Raw genomic sequence first — 22,262 nt, 5'->3', positions numbered from 1 at the left:
TCTTCATTTATCAGACCATAATCTTGCATGAATTAATAGTGTATTATAACTTAACAAGTCGGAGAGAGTGATATATTTAAAAAATGACCCCATGAAAATTCACAAGCCAGTTGGGCCAGTGACTGTGGAGATTTACTGGCCCGACTGGATTTTTACTAGACACGGGCTAATGGGTCAGTGGCTATTTCGCACACTGATTGAAGTAATGGCAAGTCATGTGATAGTAAGAATTGGATTCACGTAACTGTGCACACGAGGACTGAAATCTGGTCTATAACCATTTGGCTACTCTGTCGGTTCACAATCGTGGGAGTGGATGTCCTTTCAAAACATTACTTTTCTGCACAGAACGTGGGCATGGTTGAATAAGAGAGGATGTACGGTTTTGTATTGAAATATCGTTGTTGTACATTGAAAGTAAAAGTTTTACACAGAACATTGACGTGGATGTCTAATGGAGGGCGTGTGGTTGCATACTGAAAGATCGTTGTTGTACATTGAAAGTAAAAGTTGTACACAGAACATTGACGTGGATGTCTAATGGAGGGCGTGTGGTTGCATACTGAAAGATCGTCGTTGTACATTGAAAGTGGTAGTATCTGTTGTATACAGAACATGGGCGTGGTTGAATAACGGAGGATACGTGGCTTTACAGTGAAGTTGGGTGTGGTTTTATACTGAAAAGGTGTTGTATACTGGAGGTGCGTGATTGTTGTACAACGAAGCCTCGGGTTGCTCTGTTTCTGTACATGATGGGCATGGTTGTACACTAGAAAATAGGCGTTGTTGTATAATGCGGGACGGGGTTGCATAGTGAATTTGGGCGTGGTTGTATGATTAAGGAAGCGTGAAGGTATCGTGGTTGTATGGAAAGGTTGGCACGAGTACGTTATATATCAGAATGGCCATTGCTGTACACTAGCAGGTACACAAGACTTTTGAAACATCCTGATTATTTGTTTGTTGTTTACCTCAGGAATATTCCAAATAATGGAATAAATCCTTTGAACTATCGAGTGTGGGGGCTACATTAACCAGAGATTGATGGAATGAGTAACGCCGTAGGGGAATGGTGACAGCCAATTAACGACTCTGATCCCCCGATCCATAAGTCAGCTATTGCGACCAGTTTGGTTTCTTGGTGTGTGTGTGTGTGTCCCCTGTGTTAGTTTCAACGACATGAACGACGCCAACAACTACACTACACCACTACCTCACTATACATCGGCACCGTTCACGATATACAATTTCTAAACGACGATAACAACGCTGCCAAAATTGGCCAGCAGGAATCAATCTCATATACAGATCTGAAGATCGTACAGTTAAGAAATCAATACAACAATTTACTTTTGATAAGAAAGATAATATGAAATTATTGACACTGAACAGGTATTGAATAAACACCCTATCCCATAACTCGAACCTGTCCATTTCTGTGTTATCGTGCCATATATCTATATATACAATATGATAAATGGGGAATGTGCATACAGTCAGTTGCAGCTGGAGCTCACAACAATAACATTTACAAACGCACACCTAGGTAGACAGATGTTTCCAATCATTTTCCTACCATTTTTCAAAACCATATAAAACTGTTCCACTTACGCGATTTCCACGTATCCTTTGAGACAGATAATCCGTGACGTCACAGTATCCTGTGCTTCGTCTCAAGTGTAAGCTCGAACGCCGACAGTAAGTATATATACAAACAGTTTACACACACAGTATACTTAAAGCTTCACCTGTGTGAGGTCACACCTGTGATCGGTCCACGCAGGATTGAGCCAAGAATCGATTCCAGTGTGCATGGTGAAATGTGGTCGTTCTGAAACGCCTACAGCAGGGAGAGCCTGTGGGGAAGAGTGAACCATTTGGACCAATTTTTGACCAGTCCGTTCGGCTTAATCGTTTTACTTCCCCATCTACGCAAGCTGGCACCAGTGAGAAGCGAGATTATTAACTACATGCATTCACTGAAACGCTTTTTGGTTGTATATACGTTCCGGAATTGTAATTACTTATTTGCAAAAATGCACACGATGTAGCGTTACCGATAGCTTTTACTGCGACCTACAGTTGTGTCATTATAGCAGTAATATATAGTTGTGGAGGACACAGGATGGATTTCACTCAACTAAATTGTACACTATGAGCCCTTCGTAACAGATGATTGGCGGGATCATGCGACATCCGGCAATTATTTATGCCGTTAAAGGGCAGAAGAAAGACTCGTGTCGGTCTGTTGTTTTAACAAAGGCTGGCGTTGGCTGGTCGTGACAAGGTCCGTTATAATGATGTGGAATCAAATTTCTGTTGGTGTTGACATATTTTAATTTTTGCAGTTATTAATACATATGAATAAACGAAACATGATCCGATGCAGCTGGAATGTAAAACTACATGTGACACAATTGGAGCTCCTCAATGTCAGTTTTTGACTGTAATAAGAGTGAGTAGCTTTTTATGCCGCTTTCAATTCAGTGGTATTGCAGTTTCCACATTTTGCTTGCCACTCGGGCTAGCTATGCTTGAAAGTTACTAGCCCACAAAATAATTCACTAGCCCAAAATTTGAAAGTAGAAACTAAGCAAACCATTACAAAAAATAAAATACCATCATTTGTCAGACCATAATTTTGCATGAATTAATAATGTATTATAACTTAACAAGTCGGAGAGAGTGATATATTTAAAAAATGACCCCATGAAAATTCACAAGCCAGTTGGGCCAGTGACTGTGGAGATTTACTGGCCCGACTGGATTTTTACTAGCCATGGGCTAATGGGTCAGTGGCTATTTCGCACACTGATTGAAGTAATGGCAAGTCATGTGATAGTAAGAATTGGATTCACGTAACTGTGCACACGAGGACTGAAATCTGGTCTATAACCATTTGGCTACTCTGTCAGTTCACAATCGTGGGAGTGGATGTCCTTTCAAAACATGACTTTTCTGCACAGAACGTGGGCATGGGTGAATAAGAGAGGATGTACGGTTTTGTATTGAAATATCGTTGTTGTACATTGAAAGTAAAAAGTTTACACAGAACATTGAAGTGGATGTCTAATGGAGGGCGTGTGGTTGCATACTGAAAGATCGTTGTTGTACATTGAAAGTAAAAGTTGTACACAGAACATTGACGTGGATGTCTAATGGAGGGCGTGTGGTTGCATACTGAAAGATCGTTGTTGTACATTGAAAGTAAAAGTTGTACACAGAACATTGACGTGGATGTCTAATGGAGGGCGTGTGGTTGCATACTGAAAGATCGTTGTTGTACATTGAAAAGTAAAAGTTTTACACAGAACATTGAAGTGGATGTCTAATGGAGGGCGTGTGGTTGCATACTGAAAGATCGTTGTTGTACATTGAAAGTAAAAGTTGTACACAGAACATTGACGTGGATGTCTAATGGAGGGCGATGTGGTTGCATACCGAAAGATCGTCGTTGTACATTGAAAGTGGTAGTATCTGTTGTATACAGAACATGGGCGTGGTTGAATAACGGAGGATACGTGGCTTTACAGTGAAGTTGGGTGTGGTTTTATACTGAAAAGGTGTTGTATACTGGAGGTGCGTGATTGTTGTACAATGAAGCCTCGGGTTGCTCTGTTTCTGTACATGATGGGCGTGGTTGTACACTAGAAAATAGGCGTTGTTGTATAATGCGGGACGTGGTTGCATAGTGAATTTGGGCGTGGTTGTATGATTAAGGAAGCGTGAAGGTATCGTGGTTGTATGGAAAAGGTTGGCACGAGTACGTTATATATCAGAATGGCCATTGCTGTACACTACAGGTACACAAGACTGGTGTGTACATACAATGAAAAGCAACAAAGTGTCTCCTTACCGTGCCCGCTGTCGTCCCTCGTGGACAGTAAACCAAGCTTCTTGCTCTTCCCTTCTGCCTTCTTCGCATTCTTCTTGTTCTTGACTGCAAAGATCGAGAACAAACTGTCAGGCAGCTAGTCATGCTTTATAATCCGGTAACATTGATGGAATCCAACATTTAAAGCCTCGATCATAGATTTCCGGTACGTGTAATAACAATAACAATGTCCCATATTGTCGGTGTTCGGGGAAAAGAAACACCTGATACCCACGTATGCCGCCCTTAAGGACATGCATCAATTACTGGGTAAATATATTCTAACCGGAAACATCCAACCGACAACAACATCTAAAGTCCAGCGTTTCTGATACTTCCGGATATCCGATATCATATTAAATCAATGACAAGTTTACGTGCATAGATGTACACTGACAATAACAATGGCACTGGTTTGACAGAATAAACCCTTCAGAATAGAATGGAATCCCTTTAAAGTTTTATCCACATTAACAAGTGTCCGGATTAATCAATAACCGCGATAACTCCACAGCAACATTCCGAAAGGAGGGCCACGAAACTATTTGTGTTGTGATCAACCCATAGAAACAACAGTTCCCCCAAATGAGCTGAAGTACAAAAGAAAGTGCTCACTTGATGCTTTAGGATCATTTCCCCAAAACAACGTAACATATTTTGAAAAAGTGTTTTGATTGTGATTTACAAGTCAAAACATTGTGTTCATATTGCCACAATATGAGGATTGTATTCTCGATATACATGTATATGATCACTGCTTATGTTTAGATGAATACAATTATGACGATAAGAAACAAAATATATATTCCCAGTGAAATTACAAAACAATAAGACAAATGATTTGACATAGATATAAATGCAGATAACAGGCATATATTGACAATCATGTTACTTCATACACGTGGATAAAATATATATTTAGGCTCCACGACTCCGGTCCCGAAACCAAAGGATGTTAAAGCGAAACAGTTTAACTCAATTATTCCGTATCGTTTTTTATTCTATTTTAACTACACGAAATTCAAACAGATTCATAAAGTCGTTGTTTAAGCAGAGTATCAAAATATGTACTTTAAACAAGTTCGATAAAACAGCAAAGTAACACCGACTGACCTTATACACAACAGGGAGGGTCTCTGGCAAAGCAGGAATAACTCAATGGCGAGCTATTTATACCCGAGACCTACCGTCCAGAATTGAAAGCAAGTGGATACCCGCTTGACCAGTTTGACTTTAACAATAGACTTAACACATGCTGGCTATGATATGCAAGTTTGATAATTAGTGATAAGGTTGGATAGCCAAAGGACAATTAAGTCCGCTAATTGAAGATTAGAAATGCCTTAGGAATGTTATAGTTGCTGATTTGCTTCCTTAGTTATTTTGGGCCGGTCATCCGTGACCGTGGGGCAAGACCCCAACACCGATAAGTGACCCGTGTTTGGATCAAATAGAGCAATGACGCAACATTTATGTGTCTATCGCAGCTGTTTTACCGGTTGTGGCAGTTTGCAGCGCTGCGAATTATTATCAAGGTTCTGAAAAACGGTGTTGACTTAAATGGTTTGAGAAATTAAAATATAAAGTTGTAGAATATAACTTCCTTAAGTGGCATATAGAAGCCGGTATGATGAAGTGGAACACTTTTTATAGATAGACAACTTCTTTGTTGCAGTGGTAGTTGCGACGTTTCGGTGTAGATCCTAACACCGTTATCAAGCAAATGATACACAACATTAGCACAAGGAGAAATATATACATGGCGGGTATTGGTTGTAGAATATATGTGCATTTAATGAAAAACCACTTGATACAATCGTGTAATACAGGTCACTCCACAACGATTTTTCGCAAACTTGAATAACATGAAGCCGACATTACCCACAAAGCAGCCTTCTTGAACCCAGTGTCAAAATGGGGTTGGTGGGGTAGCCAGGTTAAAGCGTTCGCTTGTCACGCCGAAGACCCGGTTTCGATTCCCTACATGGGTACAATATATGAAACCCATTTCTGGGGATATTGCTGGAATATTGATAAAAGCGGCGTGAAAATCAATTCACTCACTCACTAGTTTAAAACTGGCAAGTTCCATTTCACACTACACTTTAAAATATATTTTGACAAAGTCACCATACAAAATTTGAAAACTAAACAAAAGAATATTTTGGAATACCATATTTATGGCTGTAGATGGTAGATGGTAGATTTGAATGGCAATAATTCCCATGGGCTAAGTATTCTCCGTTCAGCTATTGAAGCTATAGACAGATTTTGACGGAATGTGTCGAACAGCTCGAAAATGTCGTTCAGAAGATCCCGCGATAACATTTCGATATTGCGTGATCAGAAAACCCATTCTGACTGTTAGATTCCTGATCATTACACTCGTAGCCAACCCTTGCTATTTCGGGAAAAACAGCGACTCCACTCGTCACCACTCGTTCCTTTCCGTACACTGCAAGAAGACTCGGAATAACACGAGTGGGTCACGAATCGCGCCTCTCTCGTACATTCGTCACAACTGGCCATTTTCCGTAACTTCCCTTTTCAAGAAAGCTTGTCGCCTATCCATGAAAGTTACGTGCGAAAGTACCATAAGCTAAACAACGTGTACAGCTTCAAATATTCAAAGGGATCATTCTGGAACATTTTCTATGTTACAAGCGTGTTGTTTATATAAGGATATATAGTTAATTATTCTCAGTCATACTGGGTGTCAACCAAGTCAACTAGCCCGACGTCCGATCCCGTGAGTCGCCTCTTAGGACAAGCATGGGTTGGTGAAGGCCAATTTTAACCCCGATCTTGTGATGTCCTCTGATCCTTGTTATGCGCTAACTAGAACCAAGATCTGATTTTAACGAAATTCCTAACGTGTTCAAGGGACGCAACTCTGTACAGCTAATTGCGGTGCCTTAGGCGATTCTACCCCCTGCTCAACATGAAAAGATATACACACGCCAAGTTTCTCTGACAGTTTCAGAGAAGACGTTATGGTACGAAATATGGGATATAACGTATGCTAGGCAGGGAATTGTATTTTGAAATTCTTTAGTAGCATGTTTAAAACTGAAAGGTCGAAAATGTAAATTTCACCAAAGAAAAGCCCCCAACGATTAGGGATATGTGTTACAACAATTAATATCTACACAATTACAAAAACTCGAATACATTTTGGACAAAATCTCTGATTAATGGCCGTAACAAATTGCAGTTTCAGCATGGTGAATGTGCAGACGTCAAATCGATACCTTGTTGATTGCATGATTGCTCTAACTGCCACCCTATATATAATGCCATATTTTCACCTGGACAAACGGTGGCATTATAACCAGGGTACACTGTATTTAGGATATTGCAAATATGAATATACACATGGCGGTCTGTAAAAATCGGTCTAGACCAGACAATCCGGTGATCAACAGCATGAGCATCAATCTGTGCTAAACAGGACTGACCAGGTGAGCTGAGGTGCGTCCAACCGTCCCGTTAAGCATCAGAAAATACACATTTAGATGAAATAAAATCCATTGTGTAATTAAAGATTTCATTGATTATATATTACCAATCAAACATTTACACTCGCTAGTGTAAATGTAGCCACTTACTTCAGTCAACTGTTCAAATCTAGACTTTGCAAAATATTCCATACTGTTTAAAGGTACTGTTTACACATGAACTGATGTATTGTAAAACAAATTTGTAACGTTGTAAAGACTATTGTCATGAGTTCAAAAAATGATGAAACTCAGTGACAATTGGCGAATTCTTAACAAAACTTTACACCCATACGTAGCGGTTCACATGCACAATATCTGCACATGCTTTTCAGCAATTTGATGCATGATCCTCGTGCAATTTATCTGCATAAGATTTTCAGTTTATTCTCCCAAGTTAGTGGAGAAATTAATCTTCGATGTAACCATAGGTATATCCATACTATATAGTGACAGCTTTAGGTGAGTCTAAACTTTTGATGGGTAGTATATGTTAGCCTAAAGCCCATAATACATATATGTACTATATATATATATATATATAGTTCATGGTTCCTGTTAGTGAATGAAATCATGCTCCCCTGCTGTATTCTCTGATTCACGCATCTTGTTTACAAGTTACAATGACTTGTGAGAGGATCACAGGCGCCAAAACGCAACCCACATGTTCGGTGCCAGTGGAATTCCAGGAATGGCAACACAAGAGCGATGCACACAGCACGTGGCTCATCCAAGCCCCGCGTGAACATGTGAGTGCGCCATTTTACCAACCACGTGTCAGCGACATTATTTTACCTACCATTGTTCTTAGGCTTGGGTTTCTTTTTTCGGTTTCTTCTTCTCCCACCTACGATAAGCGCGCCCAGGTCGTTGTCAGGTAACAGAGCCCTGTTGATTGCATTTTGTAGTTTTTCTTTGAGGGGCTGGCGCATTTCACTCTTCACTGGCCGCGAGGCGAGCTTGTTAGTATAGCTGCATGGTGTTCCTAAAACAAACCACATTTCACATATCATCCAAACGTAATTTACTGCTAGTTTCAACGTATAGTGAACTCGTTTACAACTTACCGGTTCAAACCAGACTTTACTGTTATTTTCCCGACGCTAAAAACCTTAGTTTTACAGACAGACCATTCCTCTCTCGAACCTCAACTTGTAACGTTTCCTTCAAGGTCACACCGAAAGGTTATGACGTCACGTCCGATATGTGATTCACCCACATGGAAGGAAGTGCATTTCTTATCACTCAATTCTAAACATCAGATAACAATGCTTGCATCCAGGCAACGTCAAGGCCAAATATGGCACCCCTCCCGGCAGGGTTATACCGGAACTGTCGGGGAGGGTTGACCCCCTGACCATCTGACCCCCTCACCTGAAGCCGGGCGTATTATTTTCTGCAGCAGTCCAAGAAAGTGTGTTTTGTAACGATCGTGCAGGAGTCCTTGTATTCGGAGCTCATTCATGCCAAGTCTCGTTGTGTCTCTCGTAGTCTCGTATCAGTTTACCCCTGTGTTTTGTTGATGCATAAGACATGCCGTTGGCCATATCTGTATGAAAGTAAACATGCGCACGTGAACAGTTTAATGTTCTCGCAAAAAGAATTAATTTTGTTTATGGTCGTGTATGGCGGCGGTCTCTAAATACTCGAGTCTGGAAAAGACAACCAGTGGTTGACAGCATGAGCACCGACTTACGCAACGGGGATACAATGACATGTGTCAACTAAGTCAGCGAGCCTAACCACCGATCACGACAGTCGTTGTGACGGTCACTTGTGACGTCGGCGGCAACAATCCACGTTTTGAGTGACAAGATTCACACTAGTCTGTCTCACAGTCCCCGAATCATATTATTTTCCCAACTGCCAATCCTTATCTGCAGCGCTAAAGCCCTAAATAAAGCAAGTCTAGATTTCCCCAGATTCTCCCTGGGTCTCCTTTTCAATCTATATGGGCTTGTTTGTTGCTATCAAAATGATATATATTCAATGACTATAAGCGTTAGTCTAGATTCACACATTCGGTGTACGATGACACCTTGTTTAAGAGTACAGTGTAATGAAGAACACGTGCAGTATATAGTAATATAGTGTTATATAGAACACGTACAGTGTAAAGGGAGTAAAACAGTGTTATATAGAACACGTGCAACATATAGTTTAGCAATACAGTGATATATAGATCACTTGCAGTCTGTAGTTGATAATACAGCGTCACATAGAACACATACATTGTATAGGGAGTAAAACAGTGTTATATAGAACACGTGCAACATGTAGTTGGTAATATAGTAATATAATACAGCGTCACATAGAACACATACATTGTATAGGGAGCAGTGTTATATAGAACACGTGCAACATGTAGTTGGTAATACAGTGCTATATAGAACACTTGCAGTCTGTAGTTGGTAATGCAGTGTTATATAGAACACGTGCAACGTATAGTTGGTAATACAGTGTTGTACAGAACACTTGCACGTGTGTTAAATAGGACACGTACAGTGTAAAGGGAGTAAAACAGTGTTATATAGAACACGTGCGACATATAGTTTGCAATACAGTGTTGTACAGAACACTTGCACGTGTGTTAAATAGGACACGTACAGTGTAAAGGGAGTAAAACAGTGTTATATAGAACACGTGCAACATATAGTTTGCAATACAGTGTTGTACAGAACACTTGCACGTGTGTTAAATAGGACACGTACAGTGTAAAGGGAGTAAAACAGTGTTATATAGAACACGTGCAACATATAGTTTAGCAATACAGTGCTATATAGAACACTTGCAGTCTGTAGTTAATAATACAGCGTTATATAAAACACGTGCGACATATAGTTTGCAATACAGTGTTGTACAGAACACTTGCACGTGTGTTAAATAGGACACGTACAGTGTAAAGGGAGTAAAACAGTGTTATATAGAACACGTGCAACATATAGTTTAGCAATACAGTGCTATATAGAACACTTGCAGTCTGTAGTTGATAATACAGCGTCACATAGAACACATACATTGTATAGGGAGTAAAACAGTGTTATATAGAACACTTGCAACATATATTTGGTAATACAGTGCTATATAGAACACTTGCAGTCTGTAGTTGGTAATACAGCGTCACATAGAACACATACATTGTATAGGGAGTAAAACAGTGTTATATAGAACACGTGCAACATGTAGTTGGTAATACAGTGCTATATAGAACACTTGCAGTCTGTAGTTGGTAAAGCAGTGTTATATAGAACACACCTGCAACATATAGTTAGTAATACAGTGCTATATAGAACACTTACAGTCTATAGTTGGTAATGCAGTGTTATATAGAACACGTGCAACATATAGTTAGTAATACAGTGCTATATAGAACACTTGCAGTCTGTAGTTGATAATACAGCGTCACATAGAACACATACATTGTATAGGGAGTAAAACAGTGTTATATAGAACACGTGCAACATATAGTTGGTAATACAGTGCTATATAGAACACTTGCAGTCTGTAGTTGGTAATACAGCGTCACATAGAACACATACATTGTATAGGGAGTAAAACAGTGTTATATAGAACACGTGCAACAATTAGTTGGTAATACAGTGCTATATAGAACACTTGCAGTCTGTAGTTGATAATACAGCGTCACATAGAACACATACATTGTATAGGGAGTAAAACAGTGTTATATAGAACACGTGCAACATATAGTTGGTAATACAGTGCTATATAGAACACTTGCAGTCTGTAGTTGGTAAAGCAGTGTTATATAGAATCCGTGCAACATATAGTTAGTAATACAGTGCTATATAGAACACTTGCAGTCTGTAGTTGGTAATGCAGTGTTATATAGAACACGTGCAACATATAGTTGGTAATACAGTGCTATATAGAACACTTGCAGTCTATAGTTGGTAATGCAGTGTTATATAGAACACATGCAACATATAGTTAGTAATACAGTGATATATAGAACACTTGCAGTCTGTAGTTGGTAATGCAGTGTTATATAGAACACGTGCAACATATAGTTGGTAATACAGTGCTATATAGAACACTTGCAGTCTATAGTTGGTAATGCAGTGTTATATAGAACACGTGCAACATATAGTTAGTCATACAGTGTTATAGGGAGTAAAACAGCATTGGGTGCATACTGGTTATAGTATCACTGTGTTGTATAGGATGCATATTGGTTATAGTATCACTGTGTTATATAGGATGCATACTGGTTATAGTATCACTGTGTTATATAGGATGCATACTGGTTATAGTATCACTGTGTTATATAGGATGCATATAGTTACTGGTTATAGTATCACTGTGTTATATAGGATGTATACTGGTTATAGTATCACTGTGTTATATAGGATGCATACTGGTTATAGTATCACTGTGTTATATAGGATGCATACTGGTTATAGTATCAATGTGTTTTATAGGATGCATACTGGTTATAACATCACCGTGTTATATAGGATGCATACTGGTTATAGTATCACTGTGTTATATAGGATGCATACTGGTTATAACATCACTGTGTTATATAGGATGCATACTGGTTATAGTATCACTGTATTATATAGGATGCACACTGGTTATAATACGATTGTGTTATATAGGATGCATACTGGTTATAATACGATTGTGTTATATAGGGTGCATACAGGTTATAATAACATCGTGTTATATAGGATGCATACTGGTTATAACATCACTGTGTTATATAGGATGCATACTGGTTATAGTATCACTGTGTTATATAGGATGCATACTGGTTATAGTATCACTGTGTTATATAGGATGCATACTGGTTATAGTATCATTGTGTTTATAGGATGCATACTGGTTATAACATCACTGTGTTATATAGTATGCATACGGTTATAACATCACCGTGTTATATAGGAAGCGTACTGGTTATAACATCACAGTGTTATATAGGATGCATACTGGTTATAGTATAACTGCGCATATTGGGAACATACGAGTTATAATACGATTGTGTGTTATATAGGATGCATACTGGTTATAATACGATCCCGTTATAGCAGGTGCATACGACAAGATATTGGGAACCGATTATATGGGATGCACACCGGTTATAACAGCACTGATCCCGTTATATCGCCTCGATACATACAAGCTATAGGTTATAGTGGCAATCACATGTGTTATATAGGATGGATACTGGTCTATAGTATCACACGTGTTATATAGGATGGATACTGGTTATAGTATCACTGTGTTATATAGGATGGATACTGGTTATAGTATCACTGTGTTATATAGGATGCATACTGGTTATAGTATCACTGTGTTATATAGGATGCATACTGGTTATAGTATCACCGTGTTATATAGGATGCATACTGGTTATAGTATCACTGTGTTATATAGGATGCATACTGGTTAAAGTATCAATGTGTTATATAGGATGAATACTGGTTATAACATCACCGTGTTATATAGGATGCATACTGGTTATAGTATCACTGTGTTATATAGGATGCATACTGGTTATAGTATCACTGTGTTATATAGGATGCATACTGGTTATAACATCACTGTGTTATATAGGATGCATACTGGTTATAATATCATTGTGTTATATAGGATGCATACTGGTTATAGTATCACTGTGTTATATAGGATGCATACTGGTTATAATAACATCACTGTGTTATATAGGATGCATACTGGTTATAACATCACTGTGTTTTATAGGATGCATACTGGTTATAACATCACTGTGTTATATAGGATGCATACTGGTTATAGTATCATTGTGTTATATAGGTCGCATACTGGTTATAACATCATTGTGTTATATAGGATGGATAGTGGTTATAACATCACTGTGTTATATAGGATGCATACTGGTTATAGTATCACTGTGTTATATAGGTCGCATACTGGTTATAATAACATTGTGTTATATAGGATGGATACTGGTTATAACATCACTGTGTTATATAGGATGTATACTGGTTATAGTATCACTGTGTTATATAAGATGCACACTGGTTAGAACATTGTGTTATATAGGATGCATACTGGTTATAATATCATTGTGTTATATAGGGTGCAGATTATATAGCTGACGGACTTGCAGTTCTGTAGGTGTGTTCTGGACACTGGGCATTACGCTTGCCCATAACACAACATGGGTAAATTTCCAGAAACAAGCTGAAATGTTCATCAAGTCGAAAGAGCGCCACACGCTTTAATGTAGGCTAAATTTAAATTTTGAACTTCACGGTGAACAATATTCCTTTGAAAATATAGTCAAGTTGATAACAAATCAATACACCGTGATATAGCCGTAATAGACAAACAAAACAGATCAATACACAGTCAACCATTCGTATATTACATTAATCGACCTGTCTTTGACAATACAGCTATATTGAGCAAACATTTCAAACATATTACAATTTCCACAGATGGCAAATATCTTAATCCTGAATATTGTCATAGGCACCAAGACAGCAATATGACAAACACGAAATCTGGCTAAGAGAACTTCCTCCCAAATGCTTCTTGTATTGCATGAATAAAGGACACGATGTTGTAAAGACGTTGTGCCTTTAAGGAGAGTGTCCATCACTTTTACCAATTTTTACAAGAATATATATAGATAATGGTACATAGTACTACAGGCTAAGGTGACAGTCTGTCATCCTTTTCAGACTTATCGAATTCTAAAGGGGAGGTGGGATCACCCATCACGCCGATTCCCACATGGGTACAATGTGTGAAGCCCATTTCTGGTGTCCCCGCCGTCATATTGCTGGAATAGTGTGTGAAAAGGCGTAAAACAACACTCACTCTCTTTGGAAGATGGCCGGGATCTGTATACACTGCCTCGGAAAACAGCATATTTACTTGACACTTTGATTTGGCCTGAGAATTATCTGCGTTATGTAAACGTTACTTTGCTTAACAGCACCCGCCACAGGTAAGGTCTAAAACACGATTCCATTATTCCCTATTCCATTTGCCCAGAGGTTTATGGTAGTAGTGAAGATTTGTATGTGACACCACAAAAATGGTGTTATGAGAGTGTATACAAAGTACATACTGCCTGATTGATCTAAATGTCTGTCTCTCTGTGTGCCTCTCACTGTCACTCTTTCAGTCACTCCTCCCTCTCTTGCGCTCTCTCACTCACTCTCTCCTTCTCTAACCTAGTCTGTTTCACAGCGCCTGAACCACATTATTTTCCCTTCTGCCAGACCTCTCTGCAATCAGAGCCCTAACACAAGCAAGTCTACACACACACACACACACACACACACACACACACACACACACTGTCAAAATTACACATATTCACACACAGTCACTCCACACACACACACACACACACACACACACACACACACACACACACACACACACACACACACACACAGAGACACAGAGTAATGCATATAGTGCAGGGTTTATGACAATGCACACCTGTTGCCATATGAACTGTTTATGTATCTCAAAACGTACTTGGAGGCATTATAGCAGTATATATATTGTATAGAATCCTACTGGGAGATTCGACACCCCGGGTACCTGAGTACAACCAGTGACGGCACACCCACGTCGTGCGACAGACGCACTCACGTCATCAATAAAAGTTAATAGAAGTTGATTGTACTTTACAGGATGTGTCATTGCCGTTTGTTGTTCAAACTGGTAGTTACCGAATATCAATAGTAGCTCCATCTCCCACCTCCCATCCCCGTATAGAAGTACACAACAAATTCTAAGAAACCATTAACCCAAACACAGGACACTGGGGTCGCCAAAGGTCGCCGAAGTCCTGCGTTCGAGTCCCAAAGTGTGAAGCCCTATTTCTGTTGACCCTGTCGCGATAATGTAGAACCGCACTCACTCACTCACTCACTCACTCACTCACTCACTCACTCACTCACTCACTCACTCACTCACTCACTCACTCACTCACTCACTCACTCACTCACTCACTCATCACTCACTCACTCACTCACTCACTCCGCTCACACTCACTCACTCACACCTCACGCCCACTCGGGTTCCATTCCTCACTCACTCACTCACTCACTCACCCATCACTCACTCACTCACTCACTCACTCACTCACTCACTCACTCACTCACTCACTCACTCACTCACTCACTCCCACTCACTCACTCACTCACTCACTCACTCTTAATGTTCTGGAGTACAAGTCCCCTTAACTGAACACCCGAGCAGTCAGGAATGAGGATTAGATTGAACAATGTCTGATCTGGATGATGGTCTGTCACCTCGACGGAGTAGGTCGTCGCCAAGAGGTTTGCTGGACACACTTTCTCTGTTTAAGAGTGTCGTAATATCGCAGTAATATTTAGCTCTTATTGCACCTAAAACCAACATCCATCACTCTATATTTAGTTACAAGCTCTGCTAAACTCCGTGTTTCAAATTTCGATTTTCGTGTGTACGAATTTGAACACCTGTGTGCATGACACAGTCGAGAAATTCTTGTGAATTCTGAACCTTATAACCGTATCTATGTTACGGCAGGGAGGCTATATAACGTAGAGTATCCCTGGTTACGGTTAATATATAATTTTGCTCAACTTGTAGGAATACAATGCCGTCCGGTAATTCCGCTCACCTAAGCACATCAATCGCAACACGGCAACTAACGTCTCTTATTTTTTGTGGTTTACGTGACTAAACATGCTGGTATGCATCATATTTACCTAGAAATATAAGTTTTATTGACGACTATAAGATTCTAACGTTGCATTATGCCATACGGTTGACTTTACCGGCGTTCTGACGACATCGCTTGCTGTCCGGTAATTCTGCGCAGCAACTGATGCGCATAACACCCAGCTAGAGACCCGAAGTATGGGAGCGTATTAGGCCAGATTATTTTCAAAAATCACTTCATTGCAGCTGCGCAGAATTACCGGACTCGCTTGTGTACGTGTTGGTAGCAAGTGCAACAACAACATGGAGACATCACCATGGTGGTTTAAACCGGTGGATGAGTTGGACGGTGACACTGAACTCATGATATTGTGCCTGAACTTCAGGCTTAAACCTGAACACGTACAAGGACTTCATGATCGGCAGTCCTTTACAGTTGTACGAGCAGAGTGGCGCCCCTTTGAATACACACAAACATATGACTCTCTGAGTTCGAATCCCTGATTTTATGCCACGGTTTGCCAGCACCATATCCTTGCCCAAGTGAATCAAAGTCATTAAACCGTATAAGACCTGAGTCACTTCGGTCGTTCCTGTGATATAACAGATAGTCTATTCAAAGCGACTTTATACAAAACTCACTTGCTATTAACCATTTTATACTGACTCTCGTTACACAGCACAGTGCTGTCCTATAGCGTTTTCCTAATAAATCTCCGATTCAATAAACACCGCATTAATAAACCCTGCCATAAATGTACACCATTCGTAATCACACAAAAACGATATGCTTATTTTCGATCAAGCACCTGTGTATAAACCTATCGGGATGGGATCAGCGGGTACATAGCTACAACCATGAATATCTTTACAGGTCCGTTTTCCGGCTCGCATAAGACAATATGTTGCTCGAACTAAATTATTATGTACTCGCATGTGAAGACATATGTCTCGGGAGGTCAATCAATGTTTGAGTTTTTCGTTAGATTGCGGAAGTATATAATGGGCGATGCAGATTGTGATTGTATGTTATGAATCTATTAGGAAAACACCACGGTCTTTTTCTTCTGTGTAGCGACATACAGTAGTAAAAAAACACGAAGCGTCACTCCCAGCTAACATCACGTAACTGGGCCAGTACTGGCACCGTTCTGGCCTGTACCGTTAGTACAGGCATAATGTACGACAGTATAGAGCCAGTACTGGACCAATGTTTGTTTTCCGTTAGTGGCCCGTTACAGTACTGGTCCACATATGGGTAGTTACCATAAATACTGCACCGCAATACTGTACCGGCCCAGTACTGGTCCAGTACAGGCAGTGCACTTCTTGTCTGGTGAATTGTGGTGGATTATCTCAGGACCATGTCGTCTGTTCAAGAGAGGTGGACATGTGAGTGTGACATGTTCCACATTTATGAATGTAGATTGACTTAATGTGACACTAAAAAGTAACGGTTATTTGTTGTGAAAAACTTATAGAGACTATTTTTTCAACTAAGGTTAAGTGTTGAGATAAATTTTGAACAATAACATGCAGTATGAATTTCGCTGGAACAAGGGTAGTTTGAAACATTCAGTATGTATGTGATGTTGTTAGATCAAGGAAAACCTGTTGACCTCATTTTTGCCTCATTCAAAAACATAAATTCAATATATGGCCTAGATTATAGTATTGTTTGATAATCATGTCATACTGGATAAAACGTCGGAAAGATTGAATTGCAAATGAAAATTTGAATTGAAGTTTGAAACTTGTTGAACAAGCTCATCCAGAAGGACAATGAACTCTGAATCAATGAAAGAATGACGCGTCATGTTTTCATCTTGTTTCATGAATTAAACTCATTTGGATAAACTTGTGTTTTCTTGTTATTGTTGTTTTCTTTTTGGTATCAGCTTGTTTTAAATAGTAGAAATTGTATTAAACTTAACCGGGCCAGTGCCGGCCAAACTGTAAAGGGCCAATTTGCAACCGTTACGGCTGTGTACTGGGCCATACTACTTTGCCTGTACTGGTCCAGTTCAACGCCAATGTGCAAAATAGTACAGGCCCAGTTCCGGAATGCCTTAAATGGGCCTGATTTTCTGACTTTACTGTGCCAGTAATGGCCCAGTTACGTGATGTTAGCTCGGACTGAGATGGTTACCATTGGTGGTGAGCCTGAACCATGACAATATTTTCCAGCCGCTTCTTTCACTGCGCTTATTACGAGTTACGTCCCTTAGAACACATCATTTTCATCATTCGTAACCGCTTGAATATGTCCGTGCCCGTGAAGATCCGGGTTAGAGTCTCGCTGACTTGGTTGATACATGTCATTGTAATCCCAACTGCGTAGATCGATGCTCATGCTGTTGATCACTGGATTGTCCGGTCCAAACTCGATTAATTACACACTGCTGCCATATGGCTGGAGTATTACTGGTGCGGCGTAAAACAACACACCAACAATCATAGTGTTCATACCACCCTTCACAGACTGGAAATAATGTTCATACCACCCCACACAGACAGACAATACTGTTCATACCACCCTTCACAGACAGACAATACTGTTCATACCACCCTTCACAGACAGACAATACTGTTCATACCACCCTTCACAGACATACAATACTGTTCATGCCACCCTTCACAGACAGACAATACTGTTCATGCCAGCCTTCACAGACAGACAATACTGTTCATACCACCCTTCACAGACAGACAATACTGTTCATACCACCCTTCACAGACAGACAATACTGTTCATACCACCCTTCACAGACAGACAATACTGTTCATGCCAGCCTTCACAGACAGACAATACTGTTCATACCACCCTTCACAGACAGACAATACTGTTCATACCACCCTTCACAGACAGACAATACTGTTCATACCACCCTTCACAGACAGACAATACTGTTCATACCCCACAGACAGACAATACTGTTCATACAGACAGACAATACTGTTCATACCAGCCTTCACAGACAGACAATACTGTTCATACCAGCCTTCATAGACAGACAATACTGTTCATACCACCCCTTCACAGACAGACAATACTGTTCATACCACCCTTCACAGACAGACAACACTGTTCATACAGCCTTCACAGACAGACAATACTGTTCATACCACCCCACACAGACAGACAATACTGTTCATACCACCCCACACAGACAGACAATACTGTTCACACTAGCCTTCACAGACAGACAATTCTGTTCATACCACCCCACAAAGACAGACAATACTGTTCATACCACCCCACACATACAGACAATACTGTTCATACCATCCCACACAGACGGACAATACTGTTCATACCACCATACACAGACAGACAATACTAGTCATACCATCCTACACAGACTGGCAATAATGTTCATACCACCCCACACAGACAGACAATACTGTTCATACAACCCTATACAGACAGACAACACTGTTCATACCACCCTTCACAGACAGACAATACTGTTCATACCACCCTATACAGACAGACAACACTGTTCATACCACCCCACACATACAGACAATACTGTTCATACCACCCTATACAGACAGACAATACTGTTCATACCACCCCACACAGACAGACAATACTGTTCATACCACCCTTCAAAGACAGACAATACTGTTCATACCAGCCTTCACAGACAGACAATACTGTTCATACCACCCCACACAGACAGACAACACTGTTCATACCACCCCTTCACAGACAGACAATACTGTTCATACCACCCTATAGAAACAGACAATACTGTTCATACTAGCCTTCACAGACAGACAATAATGTTCATACCACCCCACACAGACAGACAATACTGTTCATACCACCCTTCACAGTCAGACAATACTGTTCATGCTAGCCTTCACAGACAGACAACACTGTACATACCACCCTACACAGACAGACAATACTGTTCATACCACCCCACACAGACAGACAATACTGTTCATACCACCCTTCACAGACAGACAATACTGTTCATACCACCCTACACAGACAGACAATACTATTCATACCACCCTAAAGATACAGACAATACTGTTCATGCTAGCCTTCACAGACAGACAATACCGTTCATACCACCCAACACAGACAGACAATACTGTTCATACCACCCTACACAGACAGACAATACTGTTCATACCACCCTATAGATAGACAATACCGTTCATACCAGCCAACACAGACAGACAATACTATTCATACCACCCTATAGATACAGACAATACTGTTCATACCACCCTATAGATACAGACAATACTGTTCATACCACCCCACACAGACAGACAATACTGTTCATGCCAGCCTTCACAGACAGACAATACTGTTCATACCACCTAACACAGACAGACAATACTGTTCATACCACCCTATAGATACAGACAATACTGTTCATACCACCCAACACAGACAGACAATACTGTTCATACCACCCTTCACAGACAGACAATACTGTTCATACCACCCCACACAGACAGACAATACTGTTCATACCACCCTTACAGATACAGACAATACTGTTCATACCACAATCTACACAGACAGACAATACTGTTCATACCACCCCACACGGACAGACAATACTGTTCATACCACCCTTCACAGACAGACAATACTGTTCATACCACCCTATAGATACAGACAATACTGTTCATACCACCCTATACATACAGACAATACTGTTCATACCACCCCACACAGACAGACAATACTGTTCATACCACCCTCACAGACAGACAATACTGTTCATACCAGCCAACACAGACAGACAATACTGTTCATACCCACCCTATAGATACAGACAATACTGTTCATACCACTGTTCACAGACAGACAATACTGTTCATACCACCCTTCACAGACAGACAATACTGTTCATGATAGCCTTCACAGACAGACAATACTGTTCATACCACCATTCACAGACAGACAATACTGTTCATACCACCCTTCACAGACAGACAATACTGTTCATACCACCCTACACAGACAGACAATACTGTTCATACCACCCTTCACAGACAGACAATACTGTTCATGCCAGCCTTCACAGACAGACAATACTGTTCATACCACCCTTCACAGACAGACAATACTGTTCATACCACCCTTCACAGAGAGACAATACTGTTCATACCACCCTTCACAGACAGACAATACTGTTCATACCACCCTTCACAGACAGACAGAACTGTTCATACTAGCCTTCACAGACAGACAATACTGTTCATACCACCCCACACAGACAGACAATACTGTTCATACCACCCCACACAGACAGACAATACTGTTCATACCACCCCACACAGACAGACAATACTGTTCATACCACCCCACACAGACAGACAATACTGTTCATGCCAGCCTTCACAGACAGACAATACTGTTCATACCACCCTTCACAGACAGACAATACTGTTCATACCAGCCAACACAGACAGACAATACTAGTCATACCACCCTATAGATACAGACAATACTGTTCATACTAGCCTTCACAGACAGACAATACTGTTCATACCACCCACACAGACAGACAACACTGTTCATACTAACCCCACACAGACAGACAATACTGTTCATACTAGCCTTCACAGACAGACAATACTGTTCATACCACCCCACACAGACAGACAATACTGTTCATACCACCCCACACAGACAGACAATACTGTTCATACCACCCCACACAGACAGACAATACTGTTCATACCACCCCACACAGACAGACAATACTGTTCATACCACCCTTCACAGACAGACAATACTGTTCATAACACCCCAAATAGACAGACAATACTATTCATACCACCCTACAGATACAGACAATACTGTTCATGCTAGCCTTAACAGACAGACAATACCGTTCATACCACCCAACACAGACAGACAATACTGTTCATACCACCCTACACAGACAGACAATACTGTTCATACCACCCTATAGATAGACAATACCGTTCATACCAGCCAACACAGACAGACAATACTAGTCTGCCACCCTATAGATACAGACAATACTGTTCATACCACCCTATAGATACAGACAATACTGTTCATACCACCCTACAAAGACAGACGACACTGTTCATACCAGCCCCTACACAGACAGACAATACTGTTCATACCACCTAACACAGACAGACAATACTGTTCATACCAACTTCTATAGATACAGACAATACTGTTCATACCACCCTACACAGAC

At 40.4% G+C, this 22,262-nt stretch overlaps 1 protein-coding gene across 2 annotated transcripts in view; it reads right to left on the bottom strand.

Annotated features, from left to right (window-relative positions):
• LOC124272082 (DNA topoisomerase 1-like) overlaps positions 1-8,851 on the bottom strand; it is a 43,088-nt gene extending 34,237 nt beyond the window's left edge. Inside the window, exons 1-3 of one of the 2 annotated variants that reach the window (XM_046707225.1) lie at positions 8,746-8,851; positions 8,171-8,356; positions 3,857-3,940 (exon numbers count right to left, since the gene is read on the bottom strand). In XM_046707225.1, the coding sequence (XP_046563181.1) occupies positions 3,857-3,940; positions 8,171-8,356; positions 8,746-8,836 (361 nt within the window). In that variant the 5' untranslated portion in view covers positions 8,837-8,851. Of the gene's footprint in view, positions 1-3,856; positions 3,941-8,170; positions 8,357-8,438; positions 8,573-8,745 lie in introns of those variants that run through there. The other variant, XM_046707226.1, reaches the window with a different exon arrangement.
• Between the last annotated feature and the right edge of the window lie 13,411 nt (positions 8,852-22,262).

This window comes from Haliotis rubra, unplaced genomic scaffold (assembly GCF_003918875.1).
Source record: "Haliotis rubra isolate DU_JTF1 unplaced genomic scaffold, ASM391887v1 Scf166, whole genome shotgun sequence".
NCBI classification, from domain to species: domain Eukaryota; kingdom Metazoa; phylum Mollusca; class Gastropoda; order Lepetellida; family Haliotidae; genus Haliotis; species Haliotis rubra.
The sequence above is the reverse complement of the archived record's forward strand: the minus strand, read 5'-3'. Positions and strand labels throughout refer to the sequence as shown.